The sequence below is a fragment of the Lineus longissimus genome, chromosome 7, assembly GCF_910592395.1.
Source record: "Lineus longissimus chromosome 7, tnLinLong1.2, whole genome shotgun sequence".
Lineage (NCBI taxonomy): Eukaryota > Metazoa > Nemertea > Pilidiophora > Heteronemertea > Lineidae > Lineus > Lineus longissimus.
The window spans coordinates 2704692-2727783 of NC_088314.1; the positions used below are offsets into that span (position 1 = coordinate 2704692).

The 23092-nt window shown below is 41.6% G+C and overlaps 2 protein-coding genes across 6 annotated transcripts; one reads left to right on the plus strand and one right to left on the minus strand.

Moving 5' to 3' along the window:
- The first annotated feature begins 1042 nt into the window (after positions 1-1042).
- Positions 1043-15538, plus strand: LOC135491530 (endothelin-converting enzyme 2-like). 5 transcript variants are annotated; one of them, XM_064777490.1, is made up of 17 exons: positions 1043-1116; positions 1977-3719; positions 7759-7898; positions 8092-8238; positions 8412-8492; positions 9487-9605; positions 10012-10121; positions 10490-10617; positions 10946-11044; positions 11477-11554; positions 11953-12074; positions 12361-12416; positions 12668-12719; positions 13432-13594; positions 14028-14108; positions 14382-14533; positions 14818-15538. In XM_064777490.1, exons 2-17 carry the CDS (start codon positions 3188-3190, stop codon positions 14915-14917), a joined length of 2160 nt encoding a protein of 719 aa, XP_064633560.1. In that variant the 5' UTR covers positions 1043-1116; positions 1977-3187; the 3' UTR covers positions 14918-15538. The 5 variants fall into 5 exon arrangements, with proteins under 5 accessions (XP_064633560.1, XP_064633561.1, XP_064633562.1 ...); XM_064777491.1 differs by having other exon boundaries at positions 1102-1116; positions 1816-3719; XM_064777492.1 differs by lacking the exon at positions 1043-1116 and adding an exon at positions 1627-1639.
- Positions 15539-15700: 162 nt separating this feature from the next.
- On the minus strand, positions 15701-19779 carry LOC135490797 (isocitrate dehydrogenase [NAD] subunit gamma, mitochondrial-like). Its single transcript, XM_064776301.1, has 11 exons — positions 19654-19779; positions 19382-19459; positions 19054-19151; positions 18717-18829; positions 18467-18524; positions 18203-18335; positions 17885-18018; positions 17501-17603; positions 17184-17330; positions 16870-16964; positions 15701-16608 (listed from the first exon to the last, which is right to left on the minus strand). The coding sequence occupies exons 1-11, from the start codon at positions 19732-19734 to the stop codon at positions 16452-16454; spliced, it is 1197 nt and encodes a 398-aa protein (XP_064632371.1). The 5' UTR covers positions 19735-19779; the 3' UTR covers positions 15701-16451.
- Between the last annotated feature and the right edge of the window lie 3313 nt (positions 19780-23092).

Below are 23092 nucleotides of genomic sequence, written 5' to 3' on the forward strand. Positions count from 1 at the left end.
TTGTTCATAAAATTAATCAAAGCAGAACTTAGATGTACTTAATGGCGTTGAGTTACGCAGAACAAGAGCTCACCCTATAAGGTGTCATTCGATCAAAAATCCCACTTTTAGCAAAACTTTTCATTCCTATTTTGCATTTCAATCAAAGCAATTGGTAAACGTCATAGAAACGTTTCATCAGTAACGCTGAGTGGCGGTAGATGACGCGGCTAGCTGGTCTGCACTTGTCTCCAACCTTCAGAGGTTTTGACATGATGGTTCAATACCCATAACGATACAGTTATTCGCTAATTCTCTCTTCTTCTTCTCACTGCGATTTCTAGCACAGTAGCTCCGACTGCAGCACTTAAGAACGAAAAATCGCGGCGAAAACGGCCGAATGAATTCATGAGCAAACCAGAAATTTTCGAAAAATATATGATACGTTCTGGAACGTGGTTTCTGAACCTCCAAGGGTTTCAGAGTCACCCAGCACCGAAATCGTGATTTACTTGAATACTTGATATAGGTCTTTATGAGGTCAAGTTCGACTTCTAAAAAGTAAAGCTATTATTTGCTTTCGAAGTTCCCAACCCGGTGTCAGGTGTAGCATTAAACTCAGCACGATTGGTATTTACAACTTTACCTACACTTTGTAGAAACAGGTAAAAAGTAGAAGCAAACATGTTATGTTGAAGCATTACTAGTGTGAATACTGTCTTATCTCTTGGATCAGTTTCTACATCGTTCATGCACAAGTTAGCAGAATGACTGATTGAGTGAAACAGGCCTAGCCTTTAGGCCTACTGAGAAGCAATTGCCATTGTAGCTTCTTGCTGAGCTGCAAGGGTGGAAGATTGGCTTTGCAATTGCTGAAAAAGTGAAGGATTCGTTATTTTGTGGATGGAATAAATGCCTGCGGTCAATGGAGGATGATTTCAGTCGGCCTCGTGCTCGGTAACATGGGAAAGTAACCATGTTAACTCAGCAACAGCGTGATGTCCGTCCGCTAAGGGAAATACTAGCATTCCTTCTGTCAACACTTTGAGGCTATTCTGTCAAATGTCAAATGACAAGGGTAAGGAAGGATTCTGCGTAACAACCAAGTATACAGCTCATATGACATCCGAGTTAAAGGTAATCTATGATTATTACGTGGATAGGATAATTTCTGAGCCACCCTGTATACAATATAACTGCCACTTGGTTAAAGCACCACCAAAGTACATTTAGTTTATCGATTTTAATTGGCAAACTTAAGAGTGGTAGACCATGGTGTAATGATTGCTTGTCGTGTGAAATTGAAAGCAATTGACCCAATTTTTCAAAATAACGGCTTACCTTTTCATGAAAATATGACCTCTTAAAAGACACGAACGTGTATCAAACTTCATTTATAGCAACACTAAAACACTCAAAATTTCTTTCATTTTTTGCCTTGGAGAAAAGCCAACCGATTGCATGTATGAAGTGGCCTCAACTATAGTTGTGTCTATTATCTACTCTAAAATGCCATACTGGAGAACCAGATAGTGGCCACCATCTTTGAACAAAGTGGCCTGGTATTAAATGAAACAGGTCTAATGTCTCGGTGAACATACATGTAGTCGACTGGTAACTGATGAAACAGGACCAATGTCTCGGTGAACATAGTGGCCTGGTATGTATTAATGAAACAGGTCCAATTTCTTGGGGAACATTTTATGGCCAATATCTTAGCCACAAGGCCAGTATCTTGGTGAACAAAGAGGCCAATACGAAACAGAACCAGTCTTGGTTAGTAAAGTAGCTGGCTATCTTGTAAAGGTAATTAGCTTAGTGGTTGGTTACTGACAGTGACTACAAATGAAACAGTGAAAAGCAAGGGATCCATCTTGTCTACGTGAATCAATAGAGTGCTTGTACGACTTATCATACGGGCATGACGGGATTCACGGCAACAGATACTGAGGAGAATGACCCATTGTTCATGTTTTCCATCAAACATCTCTAAGCAGACGACAATCAACGGAGGAACGTCTGGGTTGAATGATCGTCTGTAGTTCGAGAATAGATCAACACTTGGAATAACTGTAGAAGAGAACCTGCTATGAGATTGAATTAGCAATCGAAGGATTTACCGCAAATGATTTAGAGTTGCTCGATTTTGATTCAAAAGAGACCTAAAAGAGCAGTAGACAGATTACCAGACAGCATTTGAGCAAAAAACATAATTTACTAATCCAAAGCAATCTTGAGATGACGTTGCTATCGTCTGCTCTCTGATCATGAATGGCGCGCGCGAAATCTTCTCTGCCACGCACGCTAACGGTCCAGAGGCGGAGATAGCACGAACTTCTTCTGTTCACTCGGATACCCCCACTTGAGACGCTGAAACATCACTCTTCAACAGGTGAAGGGCGCCGTCCAAGAGACTCTCATTGCCTGCGCCGACACCACAAGAACTCGCTGCTCTCAGCACCTCTGATGCCGATTGGCCAGAAGTGACTTCACATTTCAGATATTTGGATATGTTCTAGTGCTTTACCATCCTTCTGCTCCTCAACCCTAATGCTTATATTGCTTGGCAATCGGATCGTTTCGAGTGGATGCTTCTATTCTTTTAGTGCTTTTGGCAAGATAGCGGAAAAGGTATATCGTTTAATGAGTGGCCTGTTTTTTTACTGTTTGTGTCTACGAATCTCTCCACCGCGCTGTTTCTACAAATTCATGATATAGTCTTCAGTTTCGGATATAACCGTTTGGAAAAAGGCTCTAACATTTGCCTAAATACGTGTGACAAGTTGCAGATGGTACTTCAGCCGATTCGTTTCGTGCTTACAACCGTTTGTTCGAAATCGGGAGGACTGTATGTTTTTTGGCCAGTCTGATCTGGGCGCCAGAGGAGATCGGGGAGCACAATCGGACAGTGGAAACAATTGAATTGCACTGCTCTGTCCGTTCATCAAAGTTGTAGTTGTCTGGTTAGCTGTTATTACACGTTTCAGAGCTATCGGTGAAACCATAAAGTATCAGAATGTACGAGTATTCAATATAAGTTCATGTAAAACGCCAGAAAGTGACGTCGCTTGATTTTATTCATTTCCGAAGGCAGCGAGAGAAGGCTGAAGCCCGCATTAGCGCTTTGGATGTCACGCCAGCGTTCTTCAAAACTGTGCCTGTCAAATCAGTCAAAATTGATTCCACGGAGTTGGGCGAGGAAAGGCCCATGTCGACACATAAAGTTCCGATGGCGATAGGGATTAAGAAAGGAGTGACCATTCTGATATTTATAGGCCTATTTCTTTTAGTGCTGTCTGTAGTTCTCGGATTCTTCGTCACGAAACATTTACCAAGAGACGGAGATGGGACCGGGGACGCCCAGTCCGCCAAGCCTGTCTGCTTGTCGACCGCGTGCCTCCGGGTCGCCGCAAGGATACAAGAAAACATGTCCCCGGAGATCGACCCCTGTGATAATTTTGCAGCATTCGCCTGCGGCAATTACGCGGCGGACAGAAATCTTTCTCCTGGTGTTCCGCCTTTGCAGGTCCATGATGATTTAGCCAGCATAGCTTTGTTAAAGTCGCTGAGGGTTTTGGAAGCACCTGTGAGACGGAAGACGAAGGAATCGGCAGAGAGAAAAATCAAGGATCTGTTTGCGTCATGTGTGTCGCACTCGGAGACGGAGAGCTATAAGTTCAGTGCTGTCAAGAGAGTCTTGTACAGAATTGGAGGATGGGACGGCAGTTATGAATTTTTAGGTAATTATGCTTTCGTTTCATTTGTTTAACCTGCTTTGACATGATGTGCTACAGTAAATGTTATCAATTTTGTGAAGAGTGACATCAGTGAAGTATTCAGCAGTATATATTACATGTACAATACAGTTTAGTAGATAATATTGATAAACAAATTGACGAGAAGTTTTGAGAGCCACTCATAGCAAATCGTTCGGTAATCACCAATTGACCCTTGATCACACGTCTACTCACAGCAACGCAGGACGATATCACAAAACACAATCTGCATTTTTTTTAAGTCAAGTAAAAGCTTGCACGCTAGTCTTGCAGTTTCCCCAGTTACCCCCCCCCCCCCCCCCCTACACGCTCCAATTCAACGAAACCCACCCGCCCATACCAGACCATATAATGATGAGAGAGTGTCGCGGATTCCAAATTGATTGTAAAAAAACACCTATCAAGGATGTCCATTTAGCACATCTTAGCTGCAGTTAGCGGCTGTATAGCCTTGTCATTCGTGACCGAACCGCTGGCTTAGCAATTACCAGTCACCAGCTATCAGCTTCTAAGTGATCTAGCAGAGTTTTTATAACTCCTTTGTGAGCATTCAATCTTATGTAATTAGCATTGAGCTTCTTCGAGTTGGATGCTCCTGTTGCTTCTTCTCAGGATAATTCGAATCGATAGCTTGTATGATGTTACGCGGGTCAGCAGAGAGAGGTTATTTGGCCTGGCTAGCTATGGTTAGCCTCATTGGGGGACTTCTTAATGGTCATTACAGCCGCACTGTTGCTGCTGAACTGTCAATTATGAGCAGTTCGGACGTTGAACTAACCGTCGGGGTCGCTGTGGCCCAGGCGAACTGATGCATAGAATATAAATGATAGCTTTGAGAAGTACGGAGAATCGGCCGCCTCTCGATTCGTTTTCAGTCTCATCGATTCGTGCCGAATTCACCACTTTCGACAAGAAGATGTCGAGTATGCTATTAGGAGGGCCTTCCTGTCAATACTGGCCAATTAGAAGCCCTGCATCATACTTTGCCGAAGACGCATGTGAGAAGATTTATGATTGGTTGATTCTGAAAGGAAGGCCCAAAGTTCTGCTTTAGAACAGACAAATGGCAGAACCGATTCCTAAAACCTTTTGAGATATACAGACTACTAAGGATGTAAGACCTAACGATTGAATGACATGAGCTGCTGGCATGAATTGGCTAGCTTACTAAGTAGCATGATACCTTAAGGTGTAAAAAACCGCATCATATATGAATTCTTTGACGAAGTATATGTAGATGCATGATGAAAATGCTAGAGATACAAACCATGCCGAATTTGACAAGACCCTCTCGTGAAATCAGTAGTGTTCGGTTTGATGGTGGAGAAAGGTACGCCAGATCTTGATGCAGGGCATGCAGGTCCGGTCAACCACACGAATCAACCACTGGCATGATTCAATTAATTCTGGTTTCCTACCGAACGTTTGTGTCTCTTGAGATCACTGAATGAGAGCTGTTAGCAGTTCTCATTACCCAAACTATCGGGTATATTCTGTAACCACTCTAAACAGCTTCAATCGCCTGTTTCGCAAAATGTTTGCATCCATTTGATCGGAAACGTTTTCAAGCGCTGTTAATAATGCAAATGAGTCAATGTCACAGAAAGTCAATTGGAGTCAAATGAAGCGACGTTTTGCAAACTTGAAGCAGGAATCACTCCGTTGACACTATTACATCAGCTCACGCGACCAGATTTTCTTCTCCTCTTTCGTATGATGCAAACTGCTGTAATGAATGCTAATAAGTCAAAGAAATTGAAAAAGTTCTAACTTGGGGTTTGATCAATACAACCACGAACACGTCCACGAGGTTAGAGTCAGCTAACTGGTATCTGATGAGGAGAATTTTTTCCAAGAGTATCTCGAACGATCCATGGCGCAGTGTCTCGCGATGACAGAACACAAAAAATCACTCGCGATGAATGAAGTATTGGATGAATCTCGAAGATCATCTGTATCGATTGTTCTTCACGGTGGGAATGTGACAGGTTGCCAAGCTGGGAACAATGAGAGACAACTCGTCCCAGGCTACTAGCACAGCAAGAACTTTAATTCTTGATATAAGCAAATAATATTAGCAAATAAACTGTCCTATCTTAGTATTGCACCAGTTGCAATCAGAGCTGCAACTTACATTTGCAGTAGAACCTCTCTATTAAGGACACCCTCGGGACTGACAAGTGCTGTCCTTAATAGAGAGGTGTCCGCTAAAAGAGGTTCCACTGTACTATCCCCCGCTGGCTAACCGCGAACACCTATGCCCTAACCTGCGGAGGCTATTATTAAGGAATGTCGTTTCGATCGCTTAGGCAGAACAAGCTGGTAATTAGCCGTGATTCTGCTCAAGTTACTCCATCAGGGGACTGACAAACCATTCGACAACCCGAAGCAAGGCGAAATTATAAAGCAATAGTGATTGACGCATTGCCAAACGAAAGAATTTTGTGGGTCTCAAATTAAGCTACAGGTTCGGCGTGGTGAACATATTTCTTGTAGGAATTCAGATTGATATTATTAAATTGGATATCGGTCCTGGCAAGAGCTATTTCCTGGCCAATTTTACGTAGAAATGAGTCACATGTAGATAAGTACTTGGAGAACCATCCAGCTTTGGGCGTTTTTGTCACATATATAGATAGTTTCAGAATCGCTCGCTCTGTGTTTCTGATAGTTTGGCGGCAACAATACGAGGCTTGATGGGGTTGGTTCGGCCCTGTTCGTCTGATAACTAGATATCACCAAGGAGTGACCTGGATGGATACATGTTACTACGTACTCTGATGATGAAATAGGACTCAACGTCTAGGTTCTGATGCGATGGCCAGGCCGTACCTTACACCATTATACCGTTCATCTTTGACAGACCCTGACACAGGATGATAAATGGCCGTGTCTCACAAGAATCGATTATCAGATCAAATAAACCATCCTTAAAAAGCTTGGCTGATTGGGAATCGTGTGTGCTGAGATTAAACCGCCTGGTCAAAGGAAATTCTAATTGATTTTTTCGAAGGTATTTATGTGAGATTGATGTCACGACAAGCAGTGAAATGAACTCGGCACCTTAAGCAACATGTCAAAATATTTCAAAAAGCAGCCATCAGGCGCCCTTAATCCTGCTTTGCCAGTGCAATGGTGAGAATTTAGCCAATCAGAAGGTGTATTCCAACGTGACTTCCGGATGTACATCTTTGCTTTGAGAACTTTCTATGCACACCCGATTCTACCTATAGATGTCAACTATCTTACTGTCTCAAACGCACCACTTGACCATACATTCTTTCTCTAGCCTCTGCCGTTACTCTTCAGTATTCAACTGTAACAAAAAAATCTGAACATGTATTGTTACAAGAATCATGAATACGACTTAATATCCAAAACGGTGGTAATGGTTCTTATTCTAGACCGGTGTACGACAGTACTTAGTTTTATAAAACGGTGTTTGAGTTGTTTCTTTTGCAGCTGAAAAGGAGATAGATGGGCCTTGTTCCTACTTGAAGAGATGATAAAACTTCGGAATTGATAGCAAAGATTACTGCAAGGTGCACGGCTAGATTTAAGTTAATTGGTATTCCAATACGATGGATGAAACATTAACTCGTTGAAGCAAGTGCAAACCATCCATCTCATCAAGTGTAATAGATGAAGCAGACCTTCAGCAGAGCTTACATTTATTTTCATGTCTGTGGTCATTATGAACATGGTACCCATTCATCAACTCATCGAATACCCAACCGCCACTGCATCACAGTCAAAGCCATGCACTTTTGAAAAGCCTTTAATGTTTAAGAGCGGGCACGAAAATGCAACCCTTTACAACCGCAAGATGTTTGTTTAGAAACTAAGAGCGGGCTATACATGCCTATCAATGACATTCTTCCCTTTCCAGGCTAAAATTACAACATACTTCTCCCAGTTACTCTCTTTATCATTCCGTTGATGTTGCTTTCAGCCCTGCCTTCACACCAGGTATAGATGTCCCTCTTTCTCCACCTTATTGCAGACTTCCGAGACCCAGTCGCCATGAATACATGGGACCTCGACGACGCAATGAAGACAGCTTACTTCGATCTCGGCTTAGAGCCAATATTCAGGTTTTATATTGAAGACCAGAAGTATGGAAATGTCCCAGCACATCTTAAGGTAAAGAAGCCGAAACTATAACGTAGCATTGAACTTGGATGTCGTATTGCGTTTTCCATTAGCATTGTCTGATCTTTGTCCATTTTCAATGGAATAAATAGCATTTGACCACATGCTTGTTACACGGTTACAGGTTACAAGGCAATGAACATTTCCTTTTTTCGTTTTTTAACCAGCAGTCCATCTTTTCTAGATCTTCCCAATATACTTCTACAGCTGTGTGGAGATAGATGATCACTTCAAAACCTATATGAGGAAACTGGCCATGCTTTTCAACAGCCGTGACAATGGAAAATACTTCGCAAGCTCAGTCCAGAAGATCTTCGAAAAGATTTGCAAGGTAGAACATACAGATGATAATGATAATGAGGACTGCATAACATTTTTCAATTGACTTTTCTAACCGATAGCCGTCATTTCGTCTAGGTTTAGTCCTTCATTATCACTTTCTTAAACCAAATGATCAAAGCAATCGTCGGGTTAGTTTCATTGATGGATAATCTGCAATTTCAGGATGCTGTACTAGAAGACGAGATTTTCATAGAAGAGACTGTAACAACTCCAGCGGACCTCTCAAAATTCATTCCTAATTCTGTAAGTGTGGGTTTGGATATTACATTGAAATATGACTGTCAACCGAAGAAATTTGTAGTCAATGGAGGCCTTTTATAGTTTCATAACAACATGCATATAGGTGGTCTTGTAGAGGCGAATATTGAGTATGAGTTGGTAATGTAAATTTATACTGGTATCCTATACTTTCCATTGGGGATGCACGACATCATTATCATGGTAATCACAGGAAACCACATCTGGGCTACAAATAATCACAAAATACTCCCAAACTCTCACCAATCCTCCCTGTGGGATATTTGTAATTACATCTAGTAATAACTATGCGCCTCTATGATGTCTAGCTCATTCATGTCAACCGGCGATGAGTTTCGGCACGAGAGATCCCGCCATGGAATTTTAATGAACTTTTTAAAGCATTCCACGCGTCAATGCTGCCTGCAGTTTCATTTGCAAATATTGGCAATTCAAACTCTGGAAGTTAGCTCGTAATTATAAGGTATCAAAGGCTACATGTAGCTAATGGTTTTTATCGAGACAAATACCAATCGAACACATCGCTTTTTGTGCATCGATGTAAAAAAGCAATACATTAATGATGCAATTTCAATCAGAATGAGGTAAGCCCCATAATGGCCATTGGGTTTCGCATTGATCATTTTTGCTGCAATTAAAATCACTCCACACTGTTATAACGTAAGTCACGGCCAACATGAAATACGGCTGGGTTTGTCAAACTGGACAAACCCATTGGCTCAATCTGTGGAATTCTCTTGAATCTAGAAGAGTTTATCATCAGTTGGTGACACCGCTTATGCTTCCAGCTAATACTACAGGAGAAAGATTGTGTATTGGTTAAGGTCAGAAAAACATGTTGGTTGGCTCATGAAAGACCTTGATACAGCCAGGCGAACAGCAAGAACGTGCAGCAAAGAATAATATGGATGAATATCCTCAAAAATAATTCCGCGGCCTTACCAATATTCCTCCTTTGAGTTCCACTTCCTGTTTTCAGATTGATTGGATTGGCTTCCTAACACAAAATTATAAAATAAGCGCAAATACAAAAATAGTCGTCATCAACCTTCATAAGAAGATGGCTAAACTAAAGGACTTGGCATCCTTGGATCCAAGGTAATGGTGGCATAATTGATACAACAAGATTTTTCATTTCTTTGAAGAATCTCCACAGGGTACATATTTGTGTTGGCTGAAAAATGCTAAAAGTATTTTCAAAAGCTCATAAAAAGCTTTATATTTAAGAGGGTAACTGTCAAAGTTATCTAAGATAATGCGATTATACGTAACTCTTCCCAAGGACACAGTGTCAGATGGGAAACACACCACAATACTCCAGGTACAGGAGATCTCCATGCAGGAAACGGGTTAATCTAAAACATTAAAGTGGTGTTGATAATAACAAGAATCCACACTAAGGAACACGAACCTAAAGTCTGGCAACACTAGTCTTGTTTCGTTCCTCTAATGTTTTCAGTATCTATTTGTACACTTGTTTAAACAGTATTTTTTCTCATTTCAGTGCCGTGCGCAATTTTTTCGCACTAAAATTAATTGAAAAGTATATCGCAGCTATGCCTAAGAATATAAAAGATGTATATATCGAATATCAGAATAAAACAGGGAACGTCGGTATGTGTAACGTTTTTTTAGGAGAACATTCATATATACTTTAAATGTCACCTTTGTGTACGATACTGCCTTCGGCGTTTCTTCGAATATTTATAAACAGGGTCACTAAAACCAGGGAGAAAACATCTGTAAGAGAACCCACCAGAGAATCAATTTTAGATTGCTTGGTCGGCCATTTTGGATTTTGGCGGCCATCTTGATTTTGATGTTAAATGCAGACGTTCCAGGCGTTTTTTACCGATTCCCGGTTTCAGTTACATGCTAGATATATATATTTCTGACATACGTGGGAAACTTGATTTGTAAGGCATTGATTCGCACTGGGTCCCTCAACAGACCAAACGTAGCATGCTTTTATTTCCTTTCAGCGTATGCATTTCCGGTGGAAACTGACTGGAGATCGTGTCTGAAAGATAATATAAACGAGGCAATGACACTAGCGCTCCTGGCGGAGATGGAAAAGTACAGCGAAAAGCCTGTCATTATGAACCAAAGGGTGAGTGTGCTTTATCATTGTATAGTTTTGGGTGAACTCTCGAAAGGGTTTTAGGCTGGTTCTTAAAAACTTCGTTACTAAAATGATGTTGTCTGGGCGCCTCACCTCACTCTCGCTGTGGTAAACCGATCTAAACTGAGGCTAGGGGACCAGGAAACGAATGATGGGGAGGCGGAGGGTCGTTCAAGTGAATCGAGAGGGAAATAAAAAGCTGAACAGGCTTGCTAAAAACAAGTGTTTGGGCGCTTTACGTCTTTTTTATCAGATGAAACTTTTTGACCCGTAGTTTCCACTTGAAATATACCCTCGACATAACTCTTCTTTGCAGCTTGAGGAGTTAGGAGAAAGTATTCGACACGCCGGCATGAACCGGATGGCCTCCTTACGGTTCCTGGACAGCAAGGTGAAGAGAATCATTTGGAATCGTGTAAGTCAGTTCAGCTTTTACTGCGAGCAGAAATAAAGTCAACTAAGTTCACTTTAGTCCTAGATAATCACCTGGCCTAATAAGCAACGCTTACCAAGCTTCCAAGGCGATGACATCGGAGCCAAGTATATAAAAATGGCCAAGTTACGTGCTGAGATACTGTGGACTATTGTTTTGAGAATTTAATTTGTAAGTAACTTTTTTGCTAACTCTTAAAGTAGATTGTCTCATCCTTTTTTCCAAAACCCTCATGGGCTGCACAGAAGACATCATATGTACACGTGGTAACAAAGTAAATTTCACTTGAGGCACGCTCTCCCACTCTTTATCCTACAGCGTACATTTATGTACATGTTCTCAGGGCGCTTCAGGATTAGGGACAGCGCCAAAAGTAGCTTTTAACTAATTACCTTCCTTTCTAATCCATTTCAGCTCAATGACAAAGTGATGGTACTTGGAGGGCCCAAATGGCTCACGTGCGATGAAAAGTTGGACAGGTTCTATGAACACGTAGGGAACCTATTTACCGTTGGTACTTAAGAAAATAATGGATGGCACTGAAAATAATAACGGACAAATATTATTACTTTCATTATAGAGTTTTCCGCTTTTTTACTGATCTACAGCTGTATAAATATACCAAAGCATGTAGTTGTTTTGAAGAGGTGTTCTTTCTCAAGACGTTATCTATCTACTAATGTGTATGCACGTATGAGAACAAATGTTCATGTCGAAGAAAGGAAACAGGAAGCTCCATACATGAAAGGTGACCAGATAACAGCATTGAAGCCATGAAAGTGGCTTCTCCGCCCACCCACACCATCTAAGGAGACCACTGTCTCATCTTCCAGTAGCAAGGAAACTACGCATATGAAAACATAGAAATTCAAAAACTGATTCCTTTTCAGCTGAACGCCAACCGATCAGATCCGTATTTGGTAAACTTGGTCAACGCAAGAAGTTTTACAGGGAAGATCAAGGCCACCAAATTAAACATCAAAGATCCTAATATATGGCTTTTCTTTGTAAGGTAGGGATAATAGAGAGTTTAAGATATCGTCGCGGAAAAGTAAACGCTACACGCTTACGTTATTGTTGTTTATAGCGTTTGTACATTCTGTAAAGTCGTATAAAACGACAGGCAGTTCAAGCAGTCCAGTGGCCATGAGGATAAGAGTGCTGGCAAATAAATCTAGAGGTCTCGAGTTCGAGTCCAGCTGAGAGGTCCTTTTTATTTTTTTCCTTCCAGAATTCTCTGCGAAGGTCCGTAATATTTCGTTTTGAAGAGAAAAAATGGACGCTGCATTTCTTTTCAGGTACGCGGATGCAGTTGGAGCGGCAGCCTTTTCCATCCCATCCGCTAATGGGTTAGGTAAGGAAAATGGTCGTTTTGCGTTCGGAAAAACCGTTTTGTTCATTATACGACTTAGCCTTCGTACATTTTGTAAGAGAATAACTTTCATTATAGAACAGTTTGTCATTACGTTTGTAAGAAACAATGTAATAGAATCTAGAATCTACCGCGAAGGGCAATCGAATTGATAGAATTGCGACTTAGAGTGTAACTTGATACCATGCCGGTCAAATCACCAAGTTTGACAAAGTCTCTTTTACTGATTTCAGCTATTATGAATTCAATGTTGGGTGAGCCATTTTACAACGATGACTGGCCGATGTAAGTCAAAACCACGATGTGGCTAGGCTAGCTTTACTGCTAATAACAATACTGCAAGTAAAATTCGCAACGAAGGTGATTTTCCGACATAAGCAGAGGGCTCAGTCTATCCATTATTCCATGGCTGAGCTAAAGTTGTTCATACAAAAGTTTGATGCTTTGCATGATACCGCGCTTTATCGCTATGAGAAAACAAGGACCTTGTGACGAAATCCAACGCACAATGCGTTGTTATCGTGGCCTCTTGTTTGACCAAGGCGTCGATTAGGACGAAGAGATACTTTATTCGGCCGCTATATACTGCCCCTTTGCTAAAATATTCTCATGAACCACAGTTAGTCATTGGTCACTAATGAGACTGACTTCTTACCAGACATATTATACCATGCCAAGGCGAATTATGTGGGCTTACTCACTTGTTATCATGCGAAGGTCTCGTAGGCGACAATTCCTTTTAACTACCATGCTCGCTATATAGCTATATATATAGCAGAGGCATTTTCCGAGAGAATGGCGTACAGTATTTGTTTCAGGAAAGTTACGTCTCTGCTCTCCCAATAGGCCGAACTATCGATTTGTGATTACTCTATACTCATCATGAACCTCGCCATAGTGGTCTTATTATCCCTTTAAATGAAGGGTGTATCTTGAAAATATGAAAAACACTTGTGTCAAGATGCTCTATACTTAGACATAGCATTTTTAATGTTAGGTATCTGAATTATGGTGGTATTGGTAGCCTCATTGGACACGAATATGGGCACGATTTCGACGGAGAAGTGTACTGGATGAATGCCAGCCGGTTATCAACTATGGACAACATGGTAAAATGTTTGAGGGATTATTATCCCAAGGTGGATTACAAGGGCTTCAAGGTAAGGAAAAGGAGTCATTCTCAACAATCAACACAACGCCGTATGACCTTAAGAGGCGCAGTCATCTTTGTCGCCGCAACTTTGCGTGGACTTGGAGCCGTGCAGGTTGCGGCGCCATTCTATTTCTTTACCGACAGAGTACTGGTGTGAAAGCGATGCAAGTCTCCCGTTTTAACAATCTGCAGTTCACTAATTGTTGTCGGATTCCGAAGTTGGAGATTATACCTTCACTGCGATAAGCCATAAAACCATCATCGATCGCTTGTGTGCCTCCTGCTGGGTTTAATGGTAACGAAAGTTCGGTTGCAGTGATGACCGTTTCGTGATTGCCTTGACGGTAATATTTTATTCCCGGACTCTCTTTCTTGAGTCAAAGCTTCCCTTCTCATCACGATATAGGCTATCACAATTATTGCTTTCTTTTCAATACCAGCTGGAGAACTCTTCATCGATCGCCAGGCTGACGCAGATCCAAGTGATGTCGGACGTGTTAGGTCTGAAATGGTCTTGGGAGGTAGGTAAAGACGGAAGGGAGTGGCTTCTTCATTATACGGTATTGGTTGTCACTGTCACTGTTTTAGCTAGCAATCGTGAGAGGCACTTGTCTTGAACCATGAAAGGGCTGCGGTCGATCCATGGGCATCAGCTTTCAAAGCATGCCAGTCATTCGACACGAGTTTCAAAGGAGATGCGGTCAAGCTCATCACCCACTCCATCAGAGGCTTGACCATGCTGACTGGCTTAATCAGGGAAAGTGTACATCTGTAAAATTTCGTTTCTCTCCTAGGCCTACAAGAAGGAAGTAAAGCGCAGTCAACGAGAAGAGTTGCGTCTTCCAGGAATTGACTATACACCGGATCAGTTATTCTTCATCAATTTAGCTCAGACTTGGTGTTTTCAAGATAATGTCAACCGGACCAACTTTAAGTATGGCGCAAGGTAAGCCACTGAGGTATAGCTGGCTTAGGGGCCGGGAGGGTAGGCCACCCCTGAAAGTCAGCAGTCCAGGGTAAAAGGATGAAGCAATGCCTTAGACTACAAAGTTGACCCAAGACTTGAACACAGTATAGAATAAATTTGAATGCTGAATCAGCATTTCTTGCAATCAGGAAGTAATCACCTTCCATACCGTTATCAATGGTTAAGAGCAATCCTTTATAATGAATGCCGAGACAAGAACTGCATTTTTGTAGATGTTTACTCTTTGTTTTATCGTTTTGCAGGTCACTGATATTCTTCTCACAGTCAGAGTTTATGCCCAAGGTTTTCAACTGTCCTGCTGGTTCAACAATGAACCCAAAGCAACAATGTAAGATTTGGTGATTGGAAGATGGAGACACCGCACCTGGCCTCTTGTCATCTGCCAAAGAAATTGACCTGTTACTTGCAAGGGATGTCAGGTTGATCTTGATTTGAAGGCTATCAGAGTCCGATCTAGGGCATTGGCACAACAGAGTAACTTGATCATTCCAAAAGGACCTGGATATCACCGAAAGACCAGCAGCGAATGAAACTCTCCTGTACATAAACTGTACCGTATATCTCTTTTCTTTGATGTGCCATGGATCTGTATATAATGATGCGACTACGTAATGCATGCTGGGCTTAACGTGATCCCACCCAGGCTTTCTGGTTGTGACTTTGTCCTTGTCCTTTAAACTCAAAGCTATTGACGGTCGTGGTCTCTATCAAATCATATACCATAACCTGTCAGAATACAGGGCCGGACTCTTTTTCCAGTGGGACATTTTCTACAGCTACACCATTTAGCTGCCATTGAACATTAGGGCCCAAATTCATAAAGGGCGTTTAAGGGTTAGACATGTACAACTTCTCTCTAATCAGTTTCAGGGCCTATTCATATTCTGTGAAGATTCACATCAAGGGCCAGAATCTGTCTATTCAGTAGTTAAACGCTGTTTTAAGCTAAACACCCTTTATGAATTTGGCCCTAAATGTTCTGTATTAATCACAATGGGTCTGTTTTGTTATGTATAATTCTGTCAAATAAAGGACACAATCATCTATCAAAAGTTGCCTTGAATATTTCCCTTCCATAGAAATAAATAAAAAAAAGAAATGCATTTTTAACAACTTTTATTTCTATATACACATTTATGGATTGACTCGAATTTTTGTTCAATGTGATCAAGTAGAACTTATTTATCTTTAATATCATTACATATCACAAACTAACAACAACACTACTAGTAACAATAAATTAGAACTTTGCCAATCAAATCATTGTCTTGAACTCAAGAAAGCAATTAAAACCGAGGAACCAATGATAATTCTGCAAAACTCGAAAATGCTAGCAACTTTCAAAGTTTGTGGATGTACATTTACCCGCTCACAGCATAGGAAAGGGATCCATCTCAAAGTGGTTGTGGTGTTCATGCACAAGATGTAAAAATCTAAGTAGAACGACAAAGGTCATTGGAGATCTCGGAAGACACGTCAATCTCGTAATCTCAAAAAGGTCTTAGATGACATGAATGCTTTCACATCTAAACTTAATTCTAAACGTTTTATCATGGAAGAAAACACACAGAGACTAAGCTGATATTAGTGACTGAATCGCTCCTGTGATGAATTATGGCCAATTTTAATCCACTCTAAGATTACCTGCAATCCACAGGTGGCGACTGTCGTTAATGCCACATTGGTTTTTTGTTGTTACGTGACTCTGTCACGGCTGCAAAATTCCACTTCACATCTTTACATTGTAGTTTTCTATTAGTGAACCTTTGGACAGAAAAAAAGCCGAGGTCTGGGATGTCACCACCCACACTACCCCAAGGAAAAACAGACAAATTGTCTTTGCTGAACAAACTGGTATGATGCAATGTCCTTCCTACTAATCATAAGTCGCAGTCTTCTGCTTGATATCACTGATAACTGCTTCTACAATCTCATTAGTGGTGTTCTGTCCTCCCAGGTCAGGAGTGTGGATCTTTAGCTGGCTTATTACTTTGTGTACAGAGTCTGCAATGAGCTGCGAATGATTTGGCAAGCTGGAAAGCACAATGAATAATCATTATTCACTTTGGCAAGAGAAGGAGTATCCCATCTCCCCCCCCCCCTCCCCAAGCTATTTTAAAAGAGCTCTAACCAAGTCTTCTGGTCGTTACTTTGTCCTCAAAAGACCAAACTGGGATGTATGGAACCCCTGGTGACCCTGTTTAACTGCTCAACTTTCTAAAAGTTTGAGACAGGTGGACACATTGATCTTTTAATGTGTTTGGGTTCAACAGTTCACAGACAATCTCACTCACCCGATGTAGTCCAGCATGTCGGCAGCAGCTGTCAACAAAGCACAAGGATTAGCCACATTACCTCCTACCTTGTGGCGGAGTGATCCTCGGATACCCTGGAAGACAAAGGGAAATTGTCCCAACAATGGTTACAACAGGGCAGTCGCAAATGTCACAACCAAGGACAGCTTGGTTTTTATTTGACAGCAAATGTTCTGTTCCTCAAACCAGCTAAGATCTTACCTCACAACACATCTTGACGTAAATTGATTAATTTAAGCTGAAACTTCTTGCACTCATGATGTGACTGCAAATATGCTGTTTTGAATACGCACCGTTTCGAAGATAGCATAGTTCTTGCCGATATTCCTGCCAGCAATGATGCCAGGCCCCCCAACCAAACCTGCTCCGATGTTACTGATGATGTTACCATATAGATTAGGCATCACCATTACGTCAAACTGCTCGGGTCGAGACACCATCTGAAATAAACAATATTGATATCAATTATGTTGATATAAACCAAGGTGTTCAGACTCAGGTCACTGTGATACTCTCACATATGAATTAATCAAAACAAGAACATAAAGCTATAGAACATAAAGAGATATTTTTCTACCCTGTTGACACAGAATATTAAAAATTCCCCTACCTGCATACTGGCATTATCTATGATCATTCCTTCAAAGTTGATATCGGGATATCGCTCAGAAACCTTGTGGCAGCACTCTAGGAATAGACCATCTCCTAATTTCCTGGACGAGACAAATAAATTCAAAATGAAAAGACCCAGGGAGTTTCACTGGAAAAAGTTGTGCTGTGAATTAGTATATCAAGATGATTGAGGACTATGACCAGGTACTCATCGCCAGCTTGGAGCATATCCCAAGCGATGATTGGGTTGGGTACCGTAGACATGTGGTTCGATATGTTGACATCGTATGCCGAAAAAGCCACACTAGGTTGCCCTTGACAAGGAACAATGAATCCAGTTGCATCCAACGTGATATCAAACTCCTTGACTGTAGCAACTTACATGATGTTAGCTTTGTGAATGGCCGAGACTTTCTTCCTCCCATTTTTTTGTGCGTATTCAAAAGCAAACTCAGCTATTCTCGTGGATCGCTCACGGGTTATGATCTTCAAACTTTCAACAACGCCTGGGACATTCTGAAATATCAACATTTTGGAAGCAATTACAAATTATACCTCGTGCTAGTGTCTGCCAATCTTCCTCCTTCATGACGGGATGAGCATTTTTACGTGCAACAACATTCAGGCACCAATAGTGTTTACCGGCCTAGCGACTTCGTCCTTGGCTAGAGACAAGAGTCCACAGAGATTATTATCCTACCTCATGTTCAAGATTTGCGTATTCCCCCTCAGTATTCTCACGGATCATGACAATATCGATATTGTCATGACGGGTGGCCACACCAGGGATGTTCTTCACATGAATAATGTGTGCAAAAAGATCGAGACTTGTCCTGCAAGTAAGTAAAGAATACCAACATTATACCAGGCAATAAACATGCTGGTCCTAGAATGTGTTCACTTGAAAGATCGAAGAAATCAGTATCAGCTTCCAATCTAATTCAAAGCAGGAGTAAAATCTTACCTTAAGTCAATATTCTTTGAACGATGGCCTGCTTTGACTATGTCTGTTTCAATATTTCCTGGAAGACAAAAATACGTTTTCAATCAAAGAAGTTCTGAACTCACAAATGCAATACCACCACAAGAACTACATTTACCTGAACTATTGAGTAATGTCATCAATTTAATGAAAGGATAATATAGTTACTTTTTCCAGTTGGCCTACATGTAGTCATTTCAACTGCACCTAATATAGAGAAAATGGGATGCACCTTTTAAGCAGACTCCATTTCGTTTGATTGCAAGAAGAGCATTTTCCATGTCATTTTCATCAGATTCGTTGGTCAGCTCTACTTCCTCAAAGTCAACTGGTACACCAGCACATCTGAAGAAAGAGAAAACAGACATTTAACATAGTTGAGTGTGCCAAGACATGAAGTATCATATGTCCTCATGGACTCCTAGTTTACACCTCTTGACTACATGTAAATGTGGATAGATCTGAACACTGCCTGGATCAAGGCCAGCAGAAAAAATGTCAGTGCGTGCGCGCACAAATCAAAGATGGCACTTGTTTGGAAATGATGAATTTACATAAACGCTCATTACCTGAACACCTCTCTGATATGTGGCATCAGCTCCTGTCCGATTCCATCACCAGGAAGGAGTGTGACAGTGTGGCGGCCACCATATTGGGCGCGTGCCAGCTGCAAGTACAAGAAAAAAACATTTAAAACTCAATAATGATGACTACAATGACTTACAAGTGATGTCTTGACATTTTTAAGTAAAGTACCAGTATGAATCATGAATGCCATGGTATGAAATGCGGCCATTGTTTAGAATAGAACCAGGCCTAGGGACTTGTCAATGTCATTGATGGAAGTGAAGTGTAGCTACCAAGACGATAACACATGGCTGGGCAAATACTACTTACCACAGGGGTAGAATAGCGTCTTTTTGCCTCATGGTTCTTAGAGGCTGGGCCTCCATAGACGCTCCTTGCATGCGAAAGCTGAAATGAAAAAATGTGCGTATTTAAAACTCAGAACTGGCAAGATTGATATGATTGAAGATGTACAAATCCTGAAGTCGACTGTCAGCAGCGAAGACGCCAAAATCAACAGTTTTTTCAACCGGTACACAATCAAATATTACTGTAATGAAATAAGGTGTATATGAAGTTGTCACAAGGTTAATTTTACTTACCGATCGGCACTCTAATCCGGAGAAAAAGCGAAATAATTGCCGCGTTTCAGGGCACAAAACCTTTTTCAAGGAGGTTGCCATTTTGTTGTTGTCGCTGACGGTAAATCCAGAAAACCGATCTGTCGGTGCCGAGACAAGACCACAATTGATTTTTTAAGCCTTTTAGCAGTTAAATTGTCAATGTTTGACCGCGACGCATCAAAGAACGCGTGGTGTTGTGAATCTGAAATTTAGATTATGTTATTCCGGACAGTCGGGCAAGTAAATGGTGAAAAATAAAATGGTGATTGACCACGGAAATTTTTTTTTAATCGACAAATTAGACAGACTTTGATATTTCCACTCTTTTCAGCCAACTGGCAGAAAAAACTCAAAACACGCCCCCTATTACCCAATTAGCAAAATTCGAAATTAATTTTTTCATCAAATAATTTCTTTATATCTGTAGACTTGCCACAACAAATATTTTTTCAATACCTCTCCAAATATGTACTTGAGAGTAAAAAACATGCACTCGTCTAATAGATAGGCCTGGACCCTCCAACCTATGAATATTCATTAGTGGTCTTGTCTCTGCCTGTTGCTCGGGCATGTCTTCGGCCATTATGAGGCAATCGGTATCTGCCCATTCCGCCTTAACCTTATTCGCCTCATCCAATTTTGCCTTCTCCCATTTAGCCTTCTCCTAACTTGCCTTTTCTCAATTCGCCTTCTACGATTTCGCCATCGTCTTATCTCGCCTTTGTTCCAATTGGCCTTCTTCCTAACTCGCCTTACTCTTATTTTGCCTCATCCTAGTTTGCCTTTTCTTATTTCGCCTTTGTCCTATTCTGCCTTGGTTTCATCCTGCCTTATCTCATCTTGCCTTTTCTTGATTGACCTTTGTGTCAATTCGCCTTCTACCCATTTTGCCTTCTCCCGTTTCGCCATATCTCACCTCGCCTTTTATCAATCCGCCTTTGCTTATCTTGCCTTTGTTCTATTTTGCCTTGTTGTCTTGAGAGCTAACTCGTTCTGTGAGAAGGCCTCATAATTCCCCAATGATCAAAGGAATACATCTTCCAGATTGCTGGATTTGAGTAGGCCTATTGACCATAGTCCATAATAAAGAACTTCAGAAGCACTCACACTTTGAATGATCAATAAAATACTTAGCACCCCCATCCCTCCTATATAGTACCAGGTCACAAGTCTTACTTATCAAAGAATGCCAAAACACTATGCCAAAATATTTCCATGAAAGACTTGGAAAACTCTAAGATTTGACAAACATGGGTAAAGATACTAAGTTGGTTTTGGAGATACATGTAAGCTTACATGTAGATGGTTCAGAAGTTATGAAGATTTGAAAATATTGGTAATTAAACAACAGCCTTGGGTAGGGTACCAAAACATAATTCGTGGAAACACTCTTATATGGAAGATTGGCCCCACAAACATGGGTAAAAGAGACAAAAGTCTTTTGTAATATGGTATGTAATGTAATATGACTATAATGGCTGAGAAGTTATCTACACTTGTAATTTTGGCAATGTCCACCGGGTTTTGGTTGGGGGTACCCCCGAATGGACCCTAGAAGCCCTTCAACACTGTTGAAGACACTTTCATATGAAAGATTGACTCAACAAACCTGGGTAAAGACACCAAGTTTGTTGCAAAGTAGGAAGAAGGCGAAATGGGAAGAAGGCGAAATAATACAAAGGCGGCCGGGGGCGGGTAAAGGCGAGATAGGATGAAGGCGAATAAGGACAAAGGTAAATTAGGACAAGGTGAAATAGGAGAAGGCAGATTAAGACAATGGCAAACTGAGACGAAGGCAAGAATGGATAAGGCAACTTGTGATAAGGCAAGATAAAACAGAGGCAAAATAGCATAAGGCGAAAAATGAAAAGGCGAAAAAAGACAAAGGCGAGATAGAATAAGGCGGATTGGGAAGAGGCAAAATAGGAAAAGGCGAAAATGGAGAAGGCGAAATGTATATTTTTTTAAGGCAAAATGGGAAAAGGCGAAAAAAGACAAGGCGAAATGGGCATGAACCGAGGCAATCAGGGAGTAACGCTTCCCCGGCCGCGAATTTATAATTCCCAAAGTGAACTGACACTTAGAATAATTTTCGCAGTTTGATTGGCTGATCATGGTCATGTGGTGTAGCCTAAACTGCGCACACTTCTTCAGCGATCTGGAGGCATCCTTTGGCGTGGGTTCGACTCCGCCATTGGGATATATCTTTCTTTTTCTTTTTGCTTCCATTTATATCTTACTAGCATGGTACCCGTCGGCGACGGGTTTGGGCGTACCAGCAGTTTACCTGTGTGGTGTCGATGTAGCGTTTCTTGCTATTGAAGTACCTCTGGATAAACTATGTTCATTGTCTTTGTTCCGTTTTCGTGATAGTACAGGGCAGACGATTGGCCAACTCTGGAGCATGCTACATAAAGCTGTCCGTGGGAGAAGCATGGTGTGGATAACGATAGTCCAGCGACTTTTAGTGTCTGTCCTTTGGCTTTATTCACTGTCATAGCGAAGGAGAGTGTCACGGGAAATTGGAGTCGCCTGAACTGAAATGGACAGTCACTTGGAATGAGCGGTATCCGGGGGATTAAGACTGTTGATCCTGCATATTCGCCGATGGCAATGGTAGCTTCAATGATGTTGCTTAGAAGCCTTAAAACGATGAGGCGCGTCCCGTTGCACAATCTTGGGGCATCGAGGTTGCGGAGGAGCATTATTTGGCAGCCAACTTTCAATTTGAGGTCATGTGGGGGCATGCCACTTGGTTGGAGTGAATTGAGGAATTCGACTGGATAGTGAACGGTTTGATCGATGTCGGGTACAGTGTCTATGGATGTGTACAGCTTCTCTTCTGTAGGAAGACGTTGAAGAAGCGTGTTGTTGAGGTGTCTGACGGCATCATTTCGTGGGGCTAAAATCGCTCTCTCGGACAACCAATTACGACTGGTGTAGTTGGTGGCGATGTTTGGGAACACAGCAAGCATCAAGATATATCCCAATGGCGGAGTTCTATTCTATTGGACTATTCTGGTCGAAACTCAAACAGGGAGAGTACAGGTACCAACTGGCGCCACCAGGTGGCAGCGTTCGATGACAACCTGGCCATAGGGGGCGTCATTTCCCACATGGGATTCGAACCCCAAACATCTGTACTACTTGACAACATCACAACAAGGAGTAGGCCTACACTTGGGCCATGTGCGCATGTACATTGGCTGAGTTGACCAATCAGAAAGCTCGAAATATATCTTGTGACTATCCTGTTTGTGAATTGTAAATTCGCTCCCCGGCCCTGCGCCATTGCCTGGCTAATACGCAAAGAAAATCTCCACTCTGACAATGAGTCATGAAAAACCTCTGTGGTTCAACGGTTAGAATGCTGGACTTTCAATCCGGTGGTCACAGGTTCGATTCTCCGTGTATCTAT

What these genes read in the sequence shown, in the direction of transcription:
- LOC135491530 (XM_064777490.1), top strand. Translation starts at nt 3,188, where the DNA reads ATGTCGACACATAAAGTTCCGATGGCGATAGGGATTAAGAAAGGAGTG. An exon ending in CAAAATTCATTCCTAATTCT is followed by an intron (nt 8,493 to 9,486) that starts GTAAGTGTGGGT and finishes TCCTGTTTTCAG; the next exon opens with ATTGATTGGATTGGCTTCCT. An exon ending in ATATGGCTTTTCTTTGTAAG is followed by an intron (nt 12,075 to 12,360) that starts GTAGGGATAATA and finishes ATTTCTTTTCAG; the next exon opens with GTACGCGGATGCAGTTGGAG.
- LOC135490797 (XM_064776301.1), bottom strand. Translation starts at nt 19,734, where the DNA reads ATGGCAACCTCCTTGAAAAAGGTTTTGTGCCCTGAAACGCGGCAATTA. An exon ending in CATATCAGAGAGGTGTTCAG is followed by an intron (nt 18,830 to 19,053) that starts GTAATGAGCGTT and finishes CTCTTTCTTCAG; the next exon opens with ATGTGCTGGTGTACCAGTTG. An exon ending in GACATGCTGGACTACATCGG is followed by an intron (nt 16,609 to 16,869) that starts GTGAGTGAGATT and finishes TGTGCTTTCCAG; the next exon opens with CTTGCCAAATCATTCGCAGC.